The following is a 22,710-nucleotide window of genomic DNA, read 5'->3' as shown; positions in this document are numbered from 1 at the left end:
TAACCCAACAATATTTGTAGCAATTCCCTGGAAGTAGTGATGGAGGTAAGGAGGGCTACAATGAAATGACCTCTCAGCAGGGACTTGAAGAAAGGAACCTGCCAAGCTGACAGGGGTTGAGAAAGATAATCAAGTTGAGAGAAGCAAGTGAGGGTAAAGGCTCAGAGGCATAAAACAGCATGACCAGTTCACAGGACCAGAAATGTTTCCATATGGCTAGGAAAAGATACCCAAAGAGAAAGTAAAAAACCCAGAAATACCAATGGGAGGATATGAAATAGGGAAGGATCTTATATGCCTGGTGGAAGAGGGCTTAGTGGAAAGAGGTTGGATTTTCAGGTCACTCAGCCTCAAATCTCTGATCCATCATTTCCTGGCTGTTTGGATAGCTAGTCAATTAACTTCTTCAGGCCTATTCCATAAATGTGATATGAAAACAAGGTAATGCAACCTACTTCCAATAGTGGCTGCAAAGATTAAAAAAAGACAATGGATGTGGAAAGCCTAACCCAGTGGCTGGCACGTAATAAATCAAAGCAGTTTCTAGAAAAGGAGAGAACTTTAAAAGTGTGGGAAGAGAGTAGTTGGCAATTAATGATTTAGCTAGCATATCAAGGACAGCAACAAGCTGAAGGTCATTCTTAGATTTTTACCCTTCGTAACTATGAAGATGGAGATGTCACTAACTATGTTAAGCCTGGTAGGTAGTACTGGGAAAGAAATGGGATGGTAAACAGGTAAGTCAGGGAGAGATAATGATATGATATATTTGGGTTGAGATTATGCAAAATATCTACAGTTGACGCTATGGATAGATGGAGGGAGGACATATAAATGCACAGACAAGAGTTAAGCAGATAATCTTGAATATCTAGATGCAAAGAACACAGCAGTATAACCCTAGAAATTGGTACCTTTCTTAAAAAGACACCTTTGGTTAGGTTTTTCCCTAAAGTCATAATTCTTGGCAGTACATCCTTGACTTGCGTGTCTGCTTCCCACTCAGATGCTTACAACTGTTGATATGTTCATAATACTGTTTCCAAGGGTAAGCAGAAGACAGTGAAAAGAGAAGGTAGCACAGACAAAAAAGATAAAACTGAGAAACAGTAGCAGGCAGCAACTGGCACTAGAAGAGTAGAGACAAGGCACATGTTCACATCCAAGATGAAATGCTCCTCTTCTGTTGGCATGTATCCTAACCTTCCGTGTAACAGAAAAGTGGGAAATTTCCCACTTCAGTTACTGTTTCTCTACCAAATATAAAAAATGACCTTTTGGTACTCAGCTAAAAAAGAATGATTAGGTGCTTAACCTACAGCAGTCTTTTTGTGGGTAGACTGAGGTTTTTTTTTTTTTAAGATGAATATGCTTATTTCTTTTCTACTTCTGAAAGTGAAAATCTGAAGCCATAGTGGTTTTAAGAAGTACACCAGCAGCCAGGCACGGTGGCTCATGCCTGTAATCCCATCACTTTGGAAGGCCGAGGGGGGCGCATCACCTGAGGTCAGGAGTTCAAGACCAGCCTGGCCAACATGGTGAAACCCCATCTCTACTAAAAATACAAAAATTAGCCAGGTGTGGTAGCAGGTGCCTGTAACCCCAGCTACTCGGGAGGCTGAACCAGGAGAATCGCTTGAACCCAGGAGGTAGAGGTTGCAGTGAGCCGAGATCATGCCATTGCACTCCAGCCTGGGCAACAAGAGCAAAACTCCATCTCAAAAAAAAAAAAAAGTCCACCAGCAGCCAGGGAAAGATCAATCACAGTTCTTCCTTAAAAGAATGACTTGGTAACAAGTTAGACTTTTTTCAAAGCTAGTCTAAGGCATGTTCAAAAATTCAGTTCCGTCTGGGGTTACAAAGGTCATCCCAAATTCTACTTTTCTCCAGGACGAACCTTTAATAAGATGGTCGAAATTAATTCAGATACCACATCATTTTCTTTTTGGACCTTGTAAGATTTCATCTGACAAGAATGTCTGTGAGCCAGAATATACTGTCTTTCTTGGAGTTGAGCTGAAAACAAACCATTTTAAGTGAATTTAAGCAGAATTTTGAGGAAAGAATTGTTGCAATATTCAGTTCTAATCCTAGTCATTTTGTGAACAGGCAAAGAAGAGCAGGAAGCAAACTTGTTTTCATTTCATTTAGCTAAAATGATTCCTCATAAGACAAGACTCTTTCCCAATAACCACCAAAAGATCTCCAAACTTAAATTGTTATGTAATTTTCACAATATACAAGAATGTTTAGATATAAACAGTAAAAGGCTTTCCAAGCAATCCAAACCTAAATGATGAATCTGTGCTGATGAAATGTACAGACTTTCCAAGTACAACCTTCCTGGTTATTTATAAAGTCCTCTGAAGCATCAATGAAGCTTGTATTTTAGATGTCCAATTCAAAAAGTTTGGAAAAATAAAATTAAGCTTTTACATCTTATTTTTACAGCTTTATAAATACTCTGAGAATATTAGACAAAATAAGCGCTCTAAAAACTACTTCTAAAGTCATTACTGAACATCACATTTAGAGGAGATATATATATTATATAGCCCATGCGAGTTGAGATGCTTATGTTTTTTTCCCAGTGAAGGAAATAAACAATGTGTAAGTGTAGTATTTTCTAAACATGAATACCAACTTAGAACAAAAGGTATGTAAAAGTGAATTCAGGCTGGATGGGGTGGCTCACACCTGTAATCCCAGCACTTTGGGAGGCCAAAGCAGTAACAAAATGACTAGGATTAGAACTGAATATTGCAACAATTCTTTGCTCAAAATTCTGCTTAAATTCTCTTAGAATGGTTTGTTTTCAGCTCAACTCCAAGAAAGACAGTATATTCTGGCTCACAGACATTCTAGTCAGATGAGATCTTACATGGTCCAAAAAGAAAAGGATGTGGTATCTGAATTAATTTCGACCACCTTGTTAAAGGTTTGCCGTGGAGAAAAGTAGAATTTGGGATGACCTTTGTAACGCCAGATGGAACTGGATCACTTGAGGTCAGGAGTCAGAGATCAGCCTGGCCAACCCGGTGAAAGCTTGTCTCTATTAAAGAAAAAAAAAGAGCCGGGCGTGGTGGCACACACCTGTAGTTCCAACTACTCGGGAGGCTGAGGCAGGAGAATCGCTTGAACCCAGGAGGCAGAGGTTGCAGTGAGCCAAGATTGTGCCACTGCACTCCAGCCTGGACAACAAAGCAAGACTTTGGGGAGAAAAAAAAATCTTCCTGCTCCTGCTCTTTATTTATACTTTGCTAAAGCCCCAACACATCAGTATTCTTCTAGACGTTTTAGACATTTATGGTGATGCTGTAACTTCACAAATCATTTAGAGAATATGTGAAATGGCTTTTTATTTTGGAACAGCACCATCCCAACATTGTTTTCTATTTTTTTAGTCGCTTTTAAAACCATTCAGGGGTTACTAAGCCTGACACTTTCTCTTTGTGAAACAGCATACCCATTCAGAAACTCCTATATCTCATAGAACTATATATAGACACATCTCTTGGAACCAACATTCACTTTATGAACTAGATTTTTTCAAAAGCTTTTAAGAAAATATGAGCAGTAAAATACAGGCTACTTTCTCCTATGTCTTCAATACTTACATGCTACATTACTGATTCCTTAACAAACAAGGCTTATGTAAGTATATGTATACATACTCACATGTAGATATATGTATATTCTTCTTGACCACCAAGGTGTTTCATATTTACATTTAAAGTAGAGACTGTTAACTCATAATTAGCCCTATGTGTTTCTATGACCCCCTCCTTACCACTGGCAAGATGAATGATAAATTGGTATTCCTATTTCATTGGCTGGATTAGATTAAGAAATAATGAGAACCAAAGGGATTTCAGTTATGCCCTGATCAAAGGGTTCCTTTCCTTTCAATAACTGGATTCTGAAATAATCTCATGAAAAAAACAATTATTGTGCTCCTAAGACTTGGCACTAGACACTGGGTGTTCCATATTTTAACTCCTATGTTATAATTGCCCTTTGTCAAACTCAGATCAAATTGTACATTAACAATATAGTAACAGCACTGCTAGATTTACACCTCACAGAACCCCACTGAATTTATATTCACATGAAACCTTCCAAAGATTGTCAGCTCACTTCCTCAGAAGCATGCAACCACAGCAAGACTCCAATTACCTCCCCCCCAAAAAAAGCTCATGAAACACACACTTCAGATCATTTTTGTTAAATCAGAGAATTAGTTACTTGAGAAAGCACAACAAATATTCTCATTGTAAATATGAAAAAAATAGGGACAATTGCAGGGCTACTGGGAGTAATACAGGAGACTTACATAATTTTTTTTTTTGAGACAGGGTCTCACTCTGTTGCCCAGGCTGGAGTACAGTGGCACAATCTTGGCTCACTGAAACTTCCATCTCCTAGGTTCAACCAATCCTTCTGCCTCAGCCTCCTGAGGAGCTGGGACTGCAGGCACCTGCCACAGTGCTTGACTCATAAATAATATTCTAATGAATATAAAATAAAAGTACATCTAACAGCCTTAGAACACTGATTCACAAATCATTAAGTCTTGCAAAAAGAGCTTTTCCAAGAAAATGGTTTAGTTAAAAAAAAATTAGTTTACAAAAAGTACTCTGATTAACCAACTAACAATGCTGTGGCCACCCACTTTAAACAGTTATCAAATCCCTGGAGATGAAAGGCAGAACTTAATAGAGCAGAGTACAGAAAAACAAAAAAGCACAACTAAATTGACTCACACATTACACAGAAAGCCTAACAATCCCAATTCACCTTACTTCCATGAGTGAGAAAAATACTTTTCATTAAAATCATTCCATAAAGTGGGGATGTTTTTACTTTAACATATACTTTCAAGCATCTGAAAATCAGATTTACAAAGAAACTATTGAAGTATGTATTATAAAATGCATTTAAATATGTGCTTAAACAGCCTTCAAATAAATTCTACCTACAGAGTTCTCATAGGACTATTTTGGAGCATACACGAACAAAGCATGAAATATCCCTGTATAGGCCAGGTGCGGTGGCTCACACCTGTAATCTGAGCACTTTGGGAGGCCAAGGCAAGTGGATGACTTGAGGTCAGGAGTTCAAGACCAGCTTGGCCAATATGGTGAAACCCTGTCTCTACTAAAAATACAAAAATTAGCTGGGTGTAGTGGCAGGTGCCTGTAATCCCTGCTACTTGGGAGGCTGAGGCAGGAGAATCGCTTGAACCCGGGAGGTAGAGGTTGCAGTGAGCCGAGATTGTACCACTGCACTCCAGCCTGGGTGACAGAGCAAGACTTTGTCTCAAAACAAAACAAAACAAAAATTAGCCAGGCGTGGTGGCAGGTACCTGTAATCCCGTGCTCCTGAACAAATGTGAGTTTGAAAACATGGTTTAAAAGGCAAATGTATAAAAAGGGCAGTTTTGTCAAAATTTAAGTTCAGAATGATTTAAAAAGAATGGCACAGCCAAAAACACTAAATGTGATAAAAGATAGAAGGGAAGTATATATCAATTAAGGCAGCTGGTATTCACACTATGGTTTGCACTGGATGGACTACAGATACAGCACTTAATTTACAAGAGGGACCCAGAACAGTGAAGGGATTTGGAAAAATGAACAAGGGATTCATGTGGCATTCAACAAACAGTTCCTGAGCAATATTCCAGGATGTAACTGTATAAAAGACTGACAAGGTCTCAGGCTTTCATGCACTTTATATCACATCTTTTCATCCGCCTTCCCCTCCAAAAAAGAGAAGACTTGGGAGGATAAGAGAAAAATTTTTTAAATATGTAGGTAGGACAATAGAAAGAACATGGAACTTAGGGCAGGCACGGTGACTCACGCCTGTAATCCCAGTACTTTGGGAGGCTGAGGTGGGTGAATCACTTAAGGTCAGGAGTTTAAGACCAGCCTGGCCAACATAGTGAAACCCTGTCTCTACAATAAAATACAAATATTAGCTGGGTGTGGTGGTGGGTGCCTGTAATCCCAGCTACTCAGGAGGCTGAGGCAGGAGAATCTCTTGAACCCAGGAGGCAGGCATTGCAGTGATCAGAGATCACACCACTGCACTCCATCCTGGGCAACAGAGCGAGACTCCATCTCAATTAAAAAAAAAAAAAACAAACAGAAAGAAAGAACATGGAACTTAGAGTCAGAAAACCTAAGTTCAAATCCTAACCTGACCATCACCTCAGCCTCATTTTCCTTACCCATAAGATATATAGAAAATGATCACCAATCTTATTTTGTACGTGATTCTAAGAATCAAATGAGATAATATAAAAACATTATTTAAATTAAGTGTTTATGTTGGAGGATCAAATTTCTTCTGCAAGACTCTTTCAAAGAATATCACTATAGGTCACAGCCACAGAGACAAACTGCAGCTCCATAAAATTCAAGGCTTATCAAAAATGGAATGAGTTGAACCCAGTATGAGAGGTGTTCACACATAGGCTTACTGGCTTCCTGGCAAAAATACAGAAAAAAGCAGTAAGTTGACATACCATGTCCACAATAGCCATGGTGTCTAATATTTGTTCTTGCCCTCTCTGGGGAGTAAACAAAATAATAATTATTAAGTATGTTCCAGATTAGTTATTCTGCATGCATGATACAACCGATTATTTAGTGTAATTATTATATCTGATTCAATTTACCCAATTCCTAGTTTTTCCACCATGGGTTTGGTATGAGAATTGTATAAGCTAGTATAATTCCCTAGCACAAAGTAGCTTCAAAAATGTTCTCTTTTCCTTTGCCACTTCTAAATTCTGTTCATGTGCACACAACTTTCATTATTTGTTATTTAAAAGTAAGGATGTCTGATTAAATAAAAAGGAAATACCATTCACCACAATGTTATTTTAAAAAGCAAATAACCACTAAAATATTCAAAAAAATTCTGCTCAGAAAAACTAAGTTGTATGACTTTACGTGGAAATCACATACTGATTTTTTTTTAAAGAATTTAAAGATACAGTATTAACAACCTACAATTCATTCATTCTCCCATTCATTCAACAAATGGTGCTAACCACCTACCATGCACTATTTGTAATTAAGGGTTTTTTGTAGTTGAAGGTTTTTAATTAAATACATTCTATAGAATGCAAAAAAACAAAAAAACTAACCTGGATTCTGGCTATAAAAAGGTCCTCCATTCATCTGATTCTGAAGGCTTGTTTGTGAAGTAATGGAAGGAGGGCGTCTATAGGGCAACGAGCCCCCTATTGTTGGGGGAGTATGGCGAGAGGCAGGCCTATTCATGCTGTAGAACTGTACAGGATGACCTGAAAAAGAGATAGAACATACATATGTCATTAAAAGAAAATTATCTCAGATCATTAAATACTTTATGTACAATGCCTAAATCTTAAGAATTAAAAATAACAGCTAGTTTAACTGGTATCTGAAATATACAATGCAAGGTGAGTTATTGTTCACTGATATTATATCAGAGTACAAAAGCAGAAAAGCAAACAAAAATATGATTAAGTTTGGAAAGCTATGTCTAAATAGTTTACTAATTAGGGCCGGGTGCAGTGACTCATGCCTGTAATCCCAGCACTTTGGGAGGCCAAGGCAGGCAGATCACTTGAGGTCAGGAGTTTCAGACCAGCCTGGCCAATGTGGTGAAACCCCGTTTCAACTAAAAACACAAAAATTAGCCAGGTATGGTGGCGTGCGCCTGTAATTCCAGCTACTCGGGAGGCTGAGGCATAAGAATCACTTGAACTCAGGAGGCAGAGGTTGTAGTGAGCCAAGATTGCACCACTGCACTCCAGCCAGGGTGACAGAGTGAGACTCTGTCTCAAAATAAATAAATGGTTTGCTAATTAACACTATTATTTCACTAAATTAAAAATCTGATGGGGTTTCAAAATCATCACAATTAATTAAAATTTATCTACTCCACCCCCAAAATATAGCCACTGAACACTGAAAACTAAAATCGACAAGAATGACGTTTGGGAAAGCAAGAGAAAAAATGTTTGACACACAGTCTTATTCCAAAATAATAAATAATAATAAACGTAAGGTAGCAAAAAAGTATGGTTAAAGGAAAATGAAGTATTTCAACAAAAGGTTAAATGACGTTAATTCCAAATCAAACATTTCTTTCATTTAATCAAAAAAATCTACCACGAAAGCTACATTACTTTGTCTTAAAATTAAAATCTAAAAAATTTACAATCATGAAAAAAATTAAGATATAAAAAGAGGGTCAAAATATATCTTATTTTTAATATCATCCCTAAGTCCATATATAGTTATCATCAATTTCACTGTATTTTGCTCTCTTGAGAGTTCTTCCACAGCTAATGTCAACTGGAGACATGATTCCATAATCCATCAGTTTCCTAATAATATAATCCACTCCCTAAACTTTACCTTGACTTCACTCCCACCTACATTAAGCTGAGAACTTTTTCTTACAGACAGAGCACCACAGCACCCATGAGAGAGCACAATAGCAGACAAGGGAGAAGGGGAGGGCAAGAGAGAAGAGGAGGCGGAGAAATAAGCAGGTGGAGAAGAAAGCGGAAAGGGGACAGGAAGGTAGAGGAGGAGGAGATGAAGGTGGAGGAGGGCAAGAGGATAGCAGAGGGGAAAGGAAAGGAGAAAGAGAAAGGGAGAAAAGGAGGAGATAAGTGAAAAAGAAAAAAAAAAAAAAACACTTTTGCTAAACCCAACAGGAAGCCAGAGGGCAAAAGAATCCATTGAAACATTTCATGGAGGTCAGCCTACTGGAGAAGAGGGGAGAGTAGAGGAGGGGGGACTGGAGGAACAGATGATACCTGGCACACTCATCTATCCATTTGTGCCTAAGGTTATCCTCAAATTTTTTAAATTCTAAAATAAACTACTTGAAACACAGTGAGATAAGACTTATGTAATGTAGAATTTGATGAATGCTTGATTTGTTGAAATCTTCATGATCAAACACTGCAGTCATATCCTCTTCCAGGCTTCATATTTCTCAGCTGAGTCTTACCATCTTTATTCTACCTTAATATGAGACTATCTTCTTGGTAATTTTAATTAAAAGTATTAGAGGAAAACAACACTTTGACAATTTTTCATCTTGTCTATGATTATAAAATGGTTTTACATGACTAAAATTGTACAACAGGAGCTGAAAGTTTACCAAGCTTAGATTCATATGGAGTCATATAAGGATTATAAGAGCACTCAAGGCTTGTTATAACATTTAAACATCTTACATGTGTTATCAAAAACTTAAGTACTCAAGCTTAAACATAATGCACTATCAACTGAGAAGCTTCTGTAACCATGATAAAAATGAAAACATATAAACTATGATTTAAAAGGCATATTTAGTTATTTGAACCACTGAATACAATTAGCATTTCAGTAATTAATCTATAGCAAACTAATACAAACCTACGATCAAGTTAAAAACATCTGGATTAACATCATTATGAATTTTATATAGTTAGATCTAGTCTAAAACCTCACATGGGCTGGGCATGGTGGCTCAGGCCTTTAATCACAGTACTATGGGAGGTGGAGGCGGGTGGATCATTTCAGATCAGGAGTTCAAGACCAGCCTGACCAACACGGTGAAACTTTGTCTCCATTAAAAATACAAAAAATTAGCTGGGTGTGGTGGCTCACACTTGTAATCCCAGCTCCTCAGGAGGCTACGGCAGGAGAATCACTTGAATCCAGGCAGCGGAGATTGCAGTGGGCCGAGACTGCCACTGTATTCCAGCCTGGGTGACAGAGTGAGACTCTGTCTCAAAAAAAAAAAAAAAAAAGACACTATTCACACTATTAATGAGTCGATTTACCATTTGGGGTTTTAAAAATATATATACCTAATTATCATAAACCTAGCGATAAAACCTGAAACTAAAAACTTCTAGAAGAAAACACAGAACAAAATCTTTATGACTTCAGGTAAAGAGTTCTTAGATATGCCATCAAAGCACGATTCATTTAAAAAAATTTTGAAAAATAACACAATAAAAATGAAGAATTTCTGCTATTTGAAATACAACATCAAAAAAATAAATGAACAGGCTGGACCCAGTGGCTCACGCCTGTAATCCCAGCACTTTGGGAGGCTGAGGTGGGCGGATCACCTGAGGTCAGGAGTTCAAGACCGACCTGGCCAACGTGGTGAAACCCCGTCTCTACTAAAAATACAAAAATTAGCTGGGCATGGTGGTGGGTGCCTGTAATCCCAGCTATTTGGGAGGTTGGGCAGGAGAATCGCTTGAACCCGCGAGGCGGAGACTGCAGTGAGCTGAGATCGTGCCATTGCACTCCAGCCTGGACACCAAGAGTGAAACTCTGTCCGCCCGCCCCTCCTCCCCCCGCCAAAAAAATAGAAAATAAGCAAACGAATCACAAAATGGAAGAAAATATTTGTAACTCATAATCTATAAAGGACATATATTTAGAATATAAAAGAACTCAATGATAAGGAAAAAAACCCTATTAAAAAGGTGAGAAGGAACAAAACATTTGAACAGATACTTCACCAAAGAGGATATACACATGGCAAATAAGCACATGAAAAAAATGTTCGATATCATTAGTCATTAAGAAAATGCAAATCCAAACCACACATGTAATGAGAAACCATTACACATGTATTGGAATGGCTAAAGCTAAAAAAGGCAACACCAAGTGCTGACAAGGATGCAACTGGAAACTCACACATTGCTGCTGGGAGTGTAAAATTATACAGCCATTTTGGAAAACAACTTGGCAGTTTCTTATGACGTTAAAAATTTACTTACAATATAACCCAGCAATTCTATTCCCGAGGTATTTACCCGATATAAAAACCCATGTGCACAAAAAAAACCCTGTATGTACATGTTTATAGCAACTTTATTCATAAGCACTCAAAACTAGAAAAATCTAAATGTCCTCTGAGAAAGGGATAAACAAATTGTGGTACATCCCCATACAATACAACACTACTAAGCAATAAAATGTAATGAAATACTTAAACATGCAACAACATGGGTAATTCTCAAATGCATCTGGCCAAAAAAAACAGATCAAAAAAGCTACATACTATATGCTTTCATTTATGTTATACTTAAAAAGGCACAACTTTAGAGAAAAAAAACACATCAAGGGCTTACCAGGAGCTGGGAGTGGAAGGGAAGGACTGACTATAAAGGGGGCATGGAGGAAATTTTTGCGATGATAGGACTGTTCTGTATCTTGATTGTGGTGGCAATTACATGTCAGTACACCTTTGCCAAAACTCACAAACATATATGGTATAAAGGGTGAATTTTACTGTACATAAGTTATACCTTAGTAAAAAGAAAAACAATTGCTTGGTAACTCAGGTACTGTATAAAACAGACTATCCTGATATAAATTATTAATAAGACATTTACCTTGCTTTTTGTTTTAAAAACCACAGTTAATTATCCCCTCACATAACAAATGTTTATTTAGTGAACACTGAGCCAGGCACCTGTTATCCAATTAATATTTAATTACTAAAACATAGACTCTCAGTTGGGGGTGATTTGTCCTTTCTGATGCATTCTTTATCAAAGCAGGAGCGTAACGAGATTCCTATATTTAACTAGTTAGTTTGGCCTAACAGTTGTATCTGGATCAAAAAACACCCCATGTTTACATTTATCTACTGCAGAAAGCTTTTCTTTAAAAGTCATATAGAAGGAATCCCACAAGACATCACCCAAAATCCATTTTGGCTAAAAGTGTCTTTTAAAACATGTAAAGATCTTATATATGTTTAACATGTATAACAGCAAAGCTGAATATAAATGCCATGAAGTTCTTCACTGGCAAGTGGAACACTACGGTGATTGATATGCTTTGAATCTGTGTCCCTGCCCAAATCTCATGTTGAATTGTAATCCCCAATGTTGGAGGTGGGGCCTAGGGGGAGGTGACTGGATCACAAGGGCGGTTTCTCATGGTTTAACACCAACCCCCTTGGAGCTGTTCTTGCAATAATGAGATCTGGTTGTTTAAAAGTGTGTAGCACCTCCCGCTTTGTCCTCTTGCTCCTACTCTGGCCACGTGACCAGTGTGCTTCCCCTCTGCCTTAGGCCATGAGTGTAAGTTTCCTGAGGCCTCCCCAGAAGCCAAGCAGATGCCACTATCATGCTTCCTGTACAGCCTGAAGAACCGTTAGCCAATTAAACCTCTTTTCTGCATAAATTACCCAGTCTCAGGTATTTATAGCAATGTGAGAACAGACTAATACAGTGATATATGTCCAAACACATACATTTTATAGCAGATAAGAACCTGTTACTAGCCAGCATCAACTCTACAAATATATTTTGTAGCAATTGAGTCTATCTCCTCCCCAATCAAAACAGATTTTAGATTGCAATTTTAAAACACCAGCCAACTTAAATAAACCTGAAATTCTTTAAAAGTCCATTGTCTATGAGTTTCCAATGCTGCTATAATAAGCAACAGATTCTGTTAAAAATAGACTTACAGAGGCTTTCCATTTGTTGTATCAAACATTTCCTATAAAATATACCTTAGAATTATTGTAATAGACTTTTGTTAATCACTTAACCTATAATAAAAATATTTCTAATGATAATTTCCAAAAACTGTATAGAAGGTAGCTCCATATTAAACTTAAAAATCTCTAATAAATGAAATTCAAGCAATAAAAAAACACAAATTTATGCTACCCTATTGGAAAAATGTATGAGAAACTTTACCTCAATTTTCTCAGGCATTGCTAATCTTTGGTCACAGACTTTCTGGTTAGTACATTATTCTTATTTTTTTTAATACAAAGTACAACAAAACCAAAAACAAACAAAAATCAGAGGTGCAAGTAAGAGAATAGCCAGATGACTGGATCTGCCTGCCAATGAATAAGCAAATACTTACCTGTAGGGGGAGTGGAAGAAACAACAGGGGGAGTTGGAGAAGTGAAGCCATCAGCAAGGGTCTGGGCACCCCCAGCAGCAGCGTCTGGGGCAGTGGAGGAAGGGACAGTAGCAGGAACAAGAGGAGCAGGGGCAGATGCAGAAGTAGCAGGAAGGGGAGGAGTGCCAGCAGAGCCAGCAGGGGCTGAGGGGAAAGAGGAGTAAGAGGCAGCATTAATGAGGCAATCACATGAGGCAGGATTAGAAAAGGTATTAGAGTATTTAATGTTAGATATTCAGTGCTTAACACTAACCAAAAGAACAGAGTTGAAAAAAAGAATAAAACTTATGCTAAAGGATTACTATATAAGCAGCAAATAATTCAAGATGCTCAGGGTAATGTGCAGATTTTTTCAATTCATTAAAAACAAACACTCCTTTTCAATTGAAAGCACTACTCCAGAAGAAAAGTGTTCCCTTCGTATTGTTATTTTTAGCATAACATTCTGTATATAGTATACAAAACTAACATAATACACTAAAAAACAACAGTTTTCCATTTTGAATTACACAAATCAGAAAATAGACATATTCCAGATTATCAGATTAAAAATTTTTTTTAAAACACAAATCTTTATGATTTTTAAAAGGCATTATCTACTTGTTACTATAAGTAAATTAAGTATGTAACATTCTATTAATGTATTTTGTGTCACGTTTTCAAAACTAAGTTTTAAGTGTGTATCTCCTCGAATCAAATAAGCAGATTTTTCTGTTTCAGAGAAAAGAGGGTAGTATTTTCAGAGACTACTAAATTCCAATACAGCCACTAAATTTAACTGTCAAAACTACTTTTTATATCTGCCCAATCCTTTGTTACTAATATGGTTCTCACACTGAGTTCCCACTGTGTCCAAAGACTGCACTGTCATAACACTAGCTGGAATTAAACTTGTACTCATAACAAAGTGTGATCTGAAACCTCAAAGCAGCAACTGAGCCACATCACCAAAGGCATAAAGAGAAGTGCAAAGTGAGCAAACACTTACAAATCACTTGCTTACAAATAACAAATATATAGACTTCCCAATATTTATGATTCCTAAAGAAAAAAAATCCTGATTACGAAGAAAGCCCACCATAATTAAATCACAAATTGAATCAAATTCAGAAAGGAAAAGTGAAGACGAGGCACCATGAATGTTTTACCTGGAAAGACACTGGGAGGAGATGGAGTAGGAACAGCAATAGGAACCCCCACACTACCACTTCCACTGTTCTCTCGACTGCTGCTCCGACTACTTGGGTGGCTCCCTCCACTACTCCCACTGCTGCTAAAGAAATAAGAGCCACCAAAACATGAGTATTTATAAACAGTAAGAGATCATCAGCACTTCCCGACATTTTCTGAGATGAATGTAGCTACAATAAAGGTAATTCAAAAGCGTTCCACTTCAAAATAAAATTTCCTTGAGCTCCAAGTCAGTGACAGGTTAAAAAAAATGTGTGTGTGTATATATATATATATATATATACTTATTAATAAAGTTGAGGGGAAAACTGAGTTCAATAAGCTTGTTTTGACCACATTTTGAAAAAATTATCCATAAATACAAGTGATAAATGTTGAGGTTTAACACATTAAAACAATAAATATTGCCTTTTTATATTCCAGTTTAATGCCTATCTGAAGAAACTTCTTTTATAATAAAACAAAAACATTTTCCTAAACAGATTTGAGTAATTTTAATTAATAATCATACTCTGATGTACTATCCCATATTAATGTTTTATTATGTATAGTTTTTCATCTGTAAAGTTCCACCAAAAAACAACCTGACATTTCCCACATTTGGTCCATAATTTTTTTTCCAGATCAACTGAACTCTTAAAACTTGGAGAGAAGACTGCACTTTGAGATGTCTGTTCTTTATCAACTTCCTGACTGCTCAAAGTTGAATCAGAACATGAGGACAGAGAGGTGAAATCAGATGAGGTTTGGGAGAATAGAGTGAGGAAAAGAACTTAGTGCTTGGAAAATGAGAGATTTACCTGAAGTAATCTGAACAGATTATGGTACTACGACCATCACATTTTGCACTGAGGTAGAGAAAATACCTGTAAGTTCGATTTCTTTGATTCACAGAAGCTGTCCTCACAGGGCTCTGCTGCGAGGGAGCCATATTACGGGTTGGGCTAGGTACGTAATCATTTGGTACCACTGGAGGACGCACTGGCTCCAGTGTGCGATAGGGGGAGTGCCGCCTACAAAAAGAAGAGCGTATGTATTGTATGATTAAGCAAGTTTCGGCACAATAAATTCAAAGAGTTGCCAGCAGTGAGATACAATTTGAAATCAGAGATAGGAAATGTGTTTTAACATAACCCAGCTACCAATTTCAGTCTTTACTAATGTATCACTTCTCCACCATTAGGGTTTTGGTGAATATTGTTATTTTTCAGTCTCCAACCTCATTTCCCTGTGCTAATGCAATTTTGTTCATTTATTCTCAAAGAGCACAAAGGTTCTCTACCATTTATGCCAATGTTTCCCAGACCCTACTCTCTTCTTAGAAGAGTTGGAATTCTTTTAGTATCATATTAAAGTCTCCCAACTGTACTTCATGAATGCACTAATTATTCTCCTCTCCCTTCTCTCCCTAACCAAAGATATTCAAAGACAGGAACTACAAATCTAGATTTAGGATCTATAACCCCCACACTGATTATCAATACTAGCCATAATAACTCATTTCCCTTTCTATATACCAAATATACAGAAATTAAAGTACATCTATATACAAAAATACACACTTTAATCTCATCTTCCATTCTCACTTTCTCCCTCAACTTTCACCTTGATCTCTTTTCTCTTTCCTTCCTCAGAGTTCAACATTTACAAAGGTGGGGGGAAGGGAATGACCACCACAACAGCCTTTCTATATTATTTACTTTGAACTGTAAAATACAAACCAGACTGGATTTTATTAACACATATTTCCCGCCTTTTCCCAAAATTTCCTCGTAAAGAGGATGAAAAGAGGAAGAAGGGAAATATGACAGGAAACAGGATGCACATGGGGAAATTAGTGTTTATTAAATTAGTTCTCATTTCTACTTAGGTTTCCAAATTCTTTATGACAATGATAAACAGTCAATTGACATATTGTAGATGAGATCTTGGTCACTAAAAGAATAAGAACTGATCAAGATGTGAAAATTAAAAACCTTTCTTTTCCTGAAATGATGTTGCTCTACTGACTTATGTATGGATCCCAGAGTTCCTTTAACTATTGCTTTCCTGGGGCACTCAAGTTATGGATCACTGATTTTGCATGAGATCACTTTGCAATTTACTCTACTACCCTTCAAAGTCTCCTTACATAAATACATACATTGGTAATTAAAAATAAAATAAGGGACACTGGATGAAATCTTGGGTCAAAAGAGGAAAAAGTAATGTCAGGACTTTGGATTTAAAATACTAAAAGGAAGTTCCAGCATCTCTTAAATTATAATGCAAATATTAAACAATAAAATGGGAAACATTAATTTCTCCAACATCTAATTTTCAGACAATTTTTTCCCAGGCAATAAAAACGTTTTGTTGCGGCCGGGTGCAGTGGCTCATGCCTGTAATCCCAGCACTTCGGGAGGCCGGGGCAGGCAGAGCACTTGAGTTCAGGAGTTTGAGACCAGCCTGGCCAACATGGCAAAACCCCATCTCTACTAAAAATACAAAAATTAGCTGGGAATGGTGGCGCACACCTGTAATCCCAGCTACTCAGGAGGCTGAAGCAGGAGAATTGCCTGGGCACAGAAGGCAGAGGTTGCAGTGAGCCAATATTGTACAACCGCACTCCAGTGAGACTCTGTCTCAAAAAAATAAGTTCTGTTGCATCCAAGTAAAAATTATTTGATAATTGAGAACTACAGAGTGAAGGCAATGACACAAATAAGATTTTTTTTAAAAAAAAAGGAGCAAAGGAACAAAATGTGGTGACTAGGCAAAGACTATGTGGAAAAACAGGTTATAGCCATCAACTAGCAGAGTGGGCCTCAGCAACTCTGGTCCCCAAGGATCTTGCAGAACCATTGCTAATATACAAGGAAAACAAACATTGGTATATGAGCAAATCTTCAAAACTTGAAAACAACACAAAGTTTCATTCTTCTAGGGACTTTCTAGGGACTAAGTAGCTTATCTTACTAACAATCTTGACTTAAAACCCAACAAAATCCATAAGGCACTACACATGATATAAATGTAAATGTTTACATAGGAAAATAAAAACAGAGTTCCTCTTCATCTCTCTACCCCAACCCCTGGCACCATTATACACTACTATGCCATCTACATTCTACCTTGAAGTTTAAATCTTGTTTGATCCACTAGATTTTCTCTCTCTCTAAGCAGAATTATTTTGTCCACTCCTAATAAAGTCATCCTATTCCTGGTTGGAATTTATTTTTATTCTTTGGTCTCCTACTGTCCTATTATCTCTCTTCCAGCACTATCCTCCACTACATCTCAAATCATTTTGTCCTATCCTGATTCAGTGCTTGATTGGGTTTCGGTTTTTTGAAGGTTTGTGGTTGTTTTGTTGTTGTTGTTGTTGGTGGTGGTGGTGGTGGTGGTGGTGGTGGTGGTGGTGGTGATGGTGGTGGTGCTGAGGAAGCCAAAAACAAGACTGTCAATTAAAAACTTGTTTAGCATATATCATAAAGCCAATGGTTGTCAAAACATTTTGTCTTTGTCTTACACATTTTTAAAAATCCAATTTGTGGTACAGTGACCTTGAAAAATTTATAGAGGACAAATATTACCCCCCTTTTACAGATGAAAAAACTGAATTCTTGGCAGCTGACTATGTAGGAATTATAAAGTAACAGCACAGCTGAAACAGAATTTTAATCACCTGGCTTCTGGGCTATACTAATGCCAACCTAATCGTAAATCTCAATCACAATAAGTCAAGTTTATAATACGATGCTCTAGAAGAAAAAAGTCAAGCTTTTCCATTAATTGGCCATTTTTGCCAAAAGTCAAATCTAGAGCCCAACTCTAGGACCAAAATAAAGCTCCATATTCTTCTTTTTTTTTTTTTTTTTTTTTTTTTTGAGATAGGGGCTCACTCTGCCACTGAGGCTGCAGCACAGTGGCATGATCACGGCTCATTGCAGCCTCAACCTCCTGGGCTCAGGTGATCCTCCTGTCTCAGCCTCGCAAGTAGCTGGGACTACAGGTGCATGCCACCACACTCAGCTTATTTTTGTATTTTTCGTAGAGACAGGGTTTCACCATGTTGCCCAGGCTGGTCTTAAACTCCTGGGCTCAAGTGATCTGCCCACTTTGGTCTCTCAAAATCCCCACTTTGGGGATTACAGGCATGAGCCAACACACCTGGCCTGAAGCTCAATATTCTTATAAGTTTCATAGAATTTTATAATCTACACAGCTTAAAAAGGATAGTTGGAGTTAAACTGTAATATAAAAGACTATATACATTTTCTGAAAGAAAAGGAATTAAAATTAGACTGCAATTTACAATAAACTATGAACTTGGGCTAGGATTTTACCTCAAATTTAAAATTCACTAGAAAAACAATTTCTAAACAAATCTTTCTGAAGTATAAAAATGTGTTTCCCAAGAGAAGAGGAAGTTATACACACAAACAACAATCCTACAAAGAAAATGTTCTCTCTTCAAATATTCAAAAAATAATTTAAATATGTTGTGCTTCATTTTTAAACAATACTACATGAAATGGTTTTCAATTACTACTTATATACTCACCCAAGTGTCCCTTTCCCTGACATAGGGGGACTAGGGGGCTTCTGAGTTGGAGGTGTTGTACGCGGCAGCCCACCCATCTTCATGTTCTGGGTACTCACCTAAAAAATTTTAAGGAAAACTCAACTTGTATGCAGTGAAATAAAGTAGCACTTTTGGGAAATAATATGCTACACTACATAACAAAGGAGGGGAGGGTTTAAATACAGGGAAAAAAATTAGAGGCCATGCATTTCATATGCAATCTCTACTCTACTATTACTCTACAGTTGTACTCAAAGGACTCTTCCTAACATGAGATTTTCAAATCATTATAAACTTGTATGCAAAGACTTTATTTGCCATTAGGCCATCACACCAACAGATCACTGGTTAGATTATTTGATATTACATTCAATTAAAATTAAATAGAATAACTACAAAATTTTAGTTTTAATAAAGAGTAACTCAATCAAAAACAATAATGCTTTTAAGCAATTCCTTATTTTTAGAGATAACTTTCTTTTTTTTTTTTTTTTTTTCCTGAGACAGAGTCTCGCTTTGTTACCCAGGCTGGAGTGCAGGGGCATGATCTTGGCACACTGCAACCTCTGCCTCCCAGGTTCAAGCAATTCTCCTGCCTCAGCCTCCCAAGTAGCTGGTACTACAGGTGCATGCCACCACGCCCAGCTAATTTTTTGTATTTTAGTAGAGACAGGGTTTCACCGTGTTGCCCAGGCTGATCCCAAACTCCTGAGCTTAGGCAATCCACCAGCCTCGGCCTCCCAAAGTGCTAGGATTACAGGCGTGAGCCACTGCACCCGGCCAGTAACTTTCTTTAGATAGTAAGCATATCATAAGCAAAATACATTTCCCAAATAAAAATATGCAACTATGCATATGATCTACTGTAACTAGAGAATATAAAGATAAATCATGTAATATATACAGAAAATTTTAGTTTTTTAAATTGTGGGCCAGCCTTATAAGTCAGATTTAGTTAGTATCTTCTTATGAGGGAACCACCTACCTGAAAACTGCTAGAAGTTCAAGCCATGTTCCTAAACATCTGAACCAGAAAGTTAGGGCTGAGGTATCCCATTCAACTGGGAGCAGCACAAGGGCCACAGGCAATGTCCTAGTTCCAATGGGAATTGGACCCACTTGGGCCCAAACTGAAGGTGAATTCAGGCATGAGAAAGATGTAACATAGTCCTAAGTCAGAGCTGGACCGTAACTCCACTCACTATTCTATCCCCAACTGAAAATACAAGTGTGGGAAAGATGGATAATCTGGGAATAATGGAGGTCACCAAAGGAGTATGTTAGCACTTATACAGAAAGCCCTGGCTATCTCAAAAAGCTAAGAAAAATCACTCACAAGTGTAGTTCAAATGCAGTCTCAAGTTGAGACTACCAATGGGTTAATGTTCACCACACAGGTTCATATGTGATTCTATTTTAAGACCCTAATATTTTGAATTTCCATCTTCAAAACATATTTTGAAAAAGGACCTCAACTTTTCTAAAAATAATATGGCTAGTCAAATTATACTTTCTAAATAAAATTGCAAGACATCATACCATTGAAATCAGAATACATTTATAACTGTAACTTCAGAATATAAATTTTAAGAAAGCAAATCATAATTGTATACAGAGAAGTGAGGCTATCAAAATCAACCCTGGCTTACGTGGAATTTTTTAAAATCCTAAAATACTACCTGTTATTTGAATAGGCAAGAAATACTATCTCAAGAAACAAATTCTTCAAATGAATAGCCCAGTGAACAAGTTGTGTGTGATGTTAAAACAATCTTTAATGACAAATGATACCTTTGAAATGTCAATATTTTAAAGTGAAGCATTTATCTGTAATCCTTTTGTTGTTGCTTTTAAACAATAAAAACAAACATTATCAAGTAAGAGTAAAGATTAACTTATCCTTGCTCTCCCTCTCATTAATAAGCGGAGGGTATACTACTTGTATCTTAAAATGAAAATGCCAGAAAAAGTTTTTTTAAAAAAATCAATCCACATTTGGGGAAAATTTTAGGAGTAATATGACAAATAATGAATAGCTTTTAAAACTGCATATCTTAATTTCTGAAACCAGAAGATTTTTTTAAAGTGGTAACCAAAGTCCTTTAAGCTCAACCTTAAACAACATAAAACCCAAAGTTACTTTAAGTGATGAGGGAGAAGTGAACCAAACACTAAAACTACATCAATTTGCTGAGAAACAGGAAGGAAAAGGAGCAGGAATTTAAGAGAGAATTTTATTCTATACATGGGATAGCTAAAATATTTGAAAAGAGCTTTCCAGCTTATATTTGTTTTAAGTTTTGGTATGCAAGGTGTTTTTGTTTAAATTGCAGTATCTTCTGTAAGTCTTTGGACCTACCCGCCCCCCGCCAAAAAAAAATAGCATAAAATAAACAATCTATATATTAAAATCTGGTGGACATTTATTATTATTTTTTTTTAAGACAGAGTCTCGCTCTGTCACCCAGGCTGGAGTGCAATGGCCTGATCTCGGCTCACCACAACCTCCACCTCCTGGGTTCAAGCGATTCTCCTGACTCAGCCTCCCGAGTAGCTGGGATTACAGGCGCACCACCACGCCCAGCTACTTTTTGTATTTTTAGTAGAGATGGGGTTTCGCGTCATGTTGGCCAGGCTGGTCTCGAACTCCTGACCTCAGGTGATCCACCCACCTCAGCCTCCCAAAGCGCTGGGATTACAGGCATGAGCCACCATGCCTGGCCAACATTTCTATGAATATAACTTGGTACATTTTATGATCTGTAGAATCATCAAATGACTGTATATTTGTTTGGTTAATGGGATTGGATGACTAACATAAGTCACTTAAGAAACAAGAGTCTCTGTAGAATGTCCAAACAATCTAATTTTATACCTAATATTTCATTACCTTTCTATTAAAAGAGTTTTTCAATATTTCCTCAAGGCAGCTTTTCCCGTGTGAAAAATGTTTCTACGCTAAGTAAAACCATAAATATGCTATGCAGAATATAAATACTGCCATCAAATTTGAAGAAAAGGAAGAAAAGAAATAAATGCCAAACAAAACAATTTTTATAATAGGTAAAATCTATATTATAATTAAAGTTAAACTATATTTCAGAACTAAAATAATCTGGTAAATATAAAAATATATTTACTAGACAGCCATCATGATTGATCCTAAAAAAACTATTTTGAGGGAAGTATTTAAGAGAGAAAACATTTCCTGACAAGTAGCAAAACATGAGATCTCTATGTGCTGATGGAGAGGAACTTAACGACAGCGACAGAGAGAGAGACAGAACATATACCATAAACTCAAGACAAGGAAAACAAAGCAATACTGCAGCCACTTCATAATAGTAATTTCACTTGAAATACTTTTTAAAGTTACAAACATAGCAGAACTATCATCAGGCACACACAGCAGTTTAGGAAATTAGAACAATACTCTGGTGGCCGATACCAATCATAATTTTGTTATGTATTTTTTTATTCCATAAAATGAAAAGACCTCAAGAGCTAAGTGAAGCAGGTATTAGGTACAAGAAAGAAAAGTTGGAAAAGTCCCCACTTTTTCCCTACCAGAGAGAAACTTCCAAAACAGAAGAAATATTTCATTTAGGTGATGAAGGTTAATGCATGGCCACAGCTCAAACACTTTCCCAATAGGCTATGATGAAGGAATGCAAATACCACCGGAGGTAGAAGCAGTTCCTTTATGACCAGGCTTTGGAGATCACTACAACTGGCACCACACATTAAGCCAATTATTGTGACTTAATACTTTTTCTACAATGCTCCTACCTATCCTGCTCTACCTTCTTTGGTACATTCAATACTTCCTTGAATACTGATATAATATTCATTACAAATATCATGCCTGGACAGCCAAGTATCTCTAATTCATAGAAGACATCACCTCTGCTATGAAATCTCCCATTAACAGATGACCTACTACCACAGAACAGTGGCAGACACATCCTAAAATGTTATGTGTGGTATACACCTTAT

At 37.1% G+C, this 22,710-nt stretch overlaps 1 protein-coding gene across 50 annotated transcripts in view; it reads right to left on the bottom strand.

Annotated features, from left to right (window-relative positions):
• Window positions 1-22,710, bottom strand: part of ABI2 (abl interactor 2) — a 104,421-nt gene that overhangs the window by 21,690 nt on the left and 60,021 nt on the right. For 11 of the 50 annotated variants that reach the window (XM_034954877.3, XM_034954898.3, XM_034954888.3 and 8 more), the window contains 4 exons: window positions 18,694-18,791; window positions 15,014-15,160; window positions 14,105-14,229; window positions 7,160-7,318 (listed from right to left, as the gene is read on the bottom strand). In XM_034954877.3, coding sequence (XP_034810768.1) covers window positions 7,160-7,318; window positions 14,105-14,229; window positions 15,014-15,160; window positions 18,694-18,791 — 529 coding nt within the window. Of the gene's footprint in view, window positions 1-1,897; window positions 2,017-7,159; window positions 7,319-12,917; window positions 13,101-14,104; window positions 14,230-15,013; window positions 15,161-18,693; window positions 18,792-22,710 lie in introns of all 50 variants that reach the window. The other 39 variants (XM_034954874.3, XM_034954850.3, XM_008974220.5 and 36 more) reach the window with 8 other exon arrangements.

This window comes from Pan paniscus, chromosome 13 (assembly GCF_029289425.2).
Source record: "Pan paniscus chromosome 13, NHGRI_mPanPan1-v2.0_pri, whole genome shotgun sequence".
Lineage (NCBI taxonomy): Eukaryota > Metazoa > Chordata > Mammalia > Primates > Hominidae > Pan > Pan paniscus.
The sequence above is the reverse complement of the archived record's forward strand: the minus strand, read 5'-3'. Positions and strand labels throughout refer to the sequence as shown.